At 38.6% G+C, this 3,014-nt stretch overlaps 1 protein-coding gene across 1 annotated transcript; it reads right to left on the reverse strand.

The window, feature by feature from the left end:
- Positions 1-302: 302 nt before the first annotated feature.
- LOC111876308 (uncharacterized) lies at positions 303-1,407 on the reverse strand. Its single transcript, XM_023872855.1, has 2 exons — positions 1,316-1,407; positions 303-783 (listed from the first exon to the last, which is right to left on the reverse strand). Exons 1-2 carry the CDS (start codon positions 1,405-1,407, stop codon positions 303-305), a joined length of 573 nt encoding a protein of 190 aa, XP_023728623.1.
- Between the last annotated feature and the right edge of the window lie 1,607 nt (positions 1,408-3,014).

Consider the following 3,014-nt stretch of genomic DNA (forward strand, 5'->3'; position numbering starts at 1 on the left):
GTATAGTGCTTTCGCAATTGGCGTCGATCTTGGCAACAAGTCTATTCGAAACTCTACTTGTCTATCAGGGGCAATCCATAAAGATCTTCGGGAAAGACTTCTGGATAATCACACGCACCACTGGCATTCTTTGCATTTCTTTCTTCTCCTTCTTTGCATCGACGATAAATGCTACGTATGATGTACATCCTTTGGACAACACACTTTCTGTATTTCATCAGGGAAATGATTCCATAATTTACTCTATTTATGTCCCCGTACACCATAAACGACTCTTTTATGGGTGGGTGTACTCTCACCGTCTACTTCCTACATAGTATCTCGGCATCGTTCGCACTCAGCCAATCCATTCCTAGTACTATGTCAAAACCGTTCAACTCAATGGGTAACTCCTCATGAAATTTATTCTCGTTTAAGTCAATAATGATGTTTTTAATGGAATCGCTAACATGTATGAGTTTGCCACTAACAACTTCTACAACTAGAGCACTATCAAGTTTATTTACAGGCAACGCTAGTCTTCCACCAAATTTACGTGATATATAGGAGTGATTAGCTCCCGAATCAAATAATACATTGGCAGGCAATCCATTTACAAGAAAGATACTTGAAGCGACATCTGCTTCATCCCTTGCTGCTTCCAGGTTCATCTGGAATGCTCTTGCCTTTGGCCTCGCTGCCAATTTCTTTTTCGGCCAGTCCCTAGGAATATGCCATTCTTCATTACATCTGTAACCCACCCTCTTTTTGGATGTACACTCTTTGCCGTAATGCCCAGTTTTCCTTCACTTGAAACAAGTCACATCATCGCCACATTTTCTAGAGTGTTTCTTTTTGTACTTCTCACACCATTTCGCTTCACCTCCTCCTCCTCCAAACTTCTTAGAAATAGACTTTGATAACCTGGTTTTTCTTGTTGGACCTTGAAGATCCATCAAATTTCCTCTTCTCTCCTACCTCAGATCTTTCCAGACTCTTCTCCATTAACTGGGTCTCCACATTCTTAGCTGCCCTAACGGTTGTCTTCAAAGTAGTTGCCATTTTGACTGTTGGGCCAAAGTCTGTTGGTAATCAGTTACCAAACTTCTCTATCTTGGAGAGTTTAGTAGGCAAACAGTAAGGGAATAACTTCATCTTCTCGGTGAAAGCGGTGGCCTACTCATCTACACTCATCTTCCCTTTCTTCAGGTTCTGAAACTCATTGTTTAGGTCTATAAGATCTACCTACGAGCAGTATTGCATTTTAAAATGCTCCATGAATGCTTCCCAAGACATCCCCAGGGATTCTCCCCGTGGCATTGTATGTGCTAATTACTCCCACCAACTTAAAACGCCGGTCTTTAGTTGTTTGACTACAAACACGTTTTGCTTGTTGCTGTAGTTGCCGCTTTCAAATACCATCTCCATCTCGGAGATCCAATCCATAATCTCCACTGGATTTGGGCTTACCATGAGACTTGGTATCTTGGCACCCAAGATGTTTTTATAAATACGCTCATCCCCGTCAATCCATATGTTCGGGTCGTTCCTCCTTACCACTCGGGGTTCAAATTGACTCACGGTACGACTGTAATTTCCCTCCTCCGATAGTTCTTCATTCATTTCAGGCTACACAATCGGCACAATAGTTTCATCCTTATTCTGTTGAAGTATACACATTGTCTCTTCCATCTAACGATCCAACATCGCATGTATCATTGCCAATGTGATAGGATCGGGTGCTATTGCTACCTCTGGTGTACGCTCAATTACTCATGGCTCAGGCTGCTAGTTTCCATTGTGTTTCCTAATACACCCAAGCAGATGTTTAGTGTACAGCGACGAGAATTAAGATATGGAAAACTTTATTTATGGTAAGCGTATAAATCTCCTTATTACTCCGAAAGGTTACTTGTCAGTTCTAATATTGTAATTAAACGTTTAGAAATCTGAACATATAAAGTTTTCAGATCAGGTCGGCAATAGAACATAGATCCAATCAAATCATAGTATCATAAAGCATATAAGGCATTTTATTGCTATGCATCAACCATTTAGCACATAAAAGCAATTTAGGCATCTTCCATAAATAAGCTAGTGCTCGTGTCTATTCATGTAATATAACATATACTTATCCCACAATCATCGTTTAGCATTCTAAGTTTAAGTCTAGAAATCCTACAAATTCCTAATTCGCTTAAACTAATACTCTGATACCAACTGTGACATCCCTAATTTCACGGCCAGAAAAGATCGATTTATTTATGCTTTATTAAAAATCAGAATATCCTTTTGAAGAATAATATTGCGGAATTTCTTCCCAAAAATATGATAAATATATTATCAAAGCATTTCCGAAGAAATGTATTTTAATTATATTAAAAACGTTGGGATGTCATCATCAATACAATACATAAGCATAAACAGAAATAGCATAGGCCTTACAAACATCTATTATTCTACTGGCCTATAATCCATAAATCTCTCATCTGATCATTACCCCTATGCTCTTGTGCCACAACCTATAATATAAGATACCGAGTGGCTCAGACTTGGAACCTGGTGAGCACATAGGGTTTTCAACCCATAATAATTAACTTCTATATTTTCATCAAATCATTCAACCCGATTACTCGTTCTCATTATCCTCACTTTCTGTCCTTATAGCATCTAATTTAAGGGACCTATCTTAAGGATTATCTTTGGGATAGACAATAATGCTTAGGGTATTCCTCAGCAATATATGTCAGTAAGGAAACCATGAGGGGGATAAAGTACACTTGGTGAACACTTAGTTCCAAAACACCTACAGGTTGCGAGCCTGCTAGCGTTCCACTGGACTGTCTAGAATAGTCCGTGGTCGTCATCTATACTCCACTAGACGACTGGATCATCATTAAAATCAAGGCCTCTCATCATTTATGTCATCTTTCATCTTTCATCATCTATATCATCTTTCATCTACCCATTTTTACCCAACATATTTAAAGGTATAAAATACATACACAATTTAAATCAAGTAAAACATGTATAAA

This window comes from Lactuca sativa, chromosome 1, assembly GCF_002870075.4.
Source record: "Lactuca sativa cultivar Salinas chromosome 1, Lsat_Salinas_v11, whole genome shotgun sequence".
NCBI lineage: Eukaryota > Viridiplantae > Streptophyta > Magnoliopsida > Asterales > Asteraceae > Lactuca > Lactuca sativa.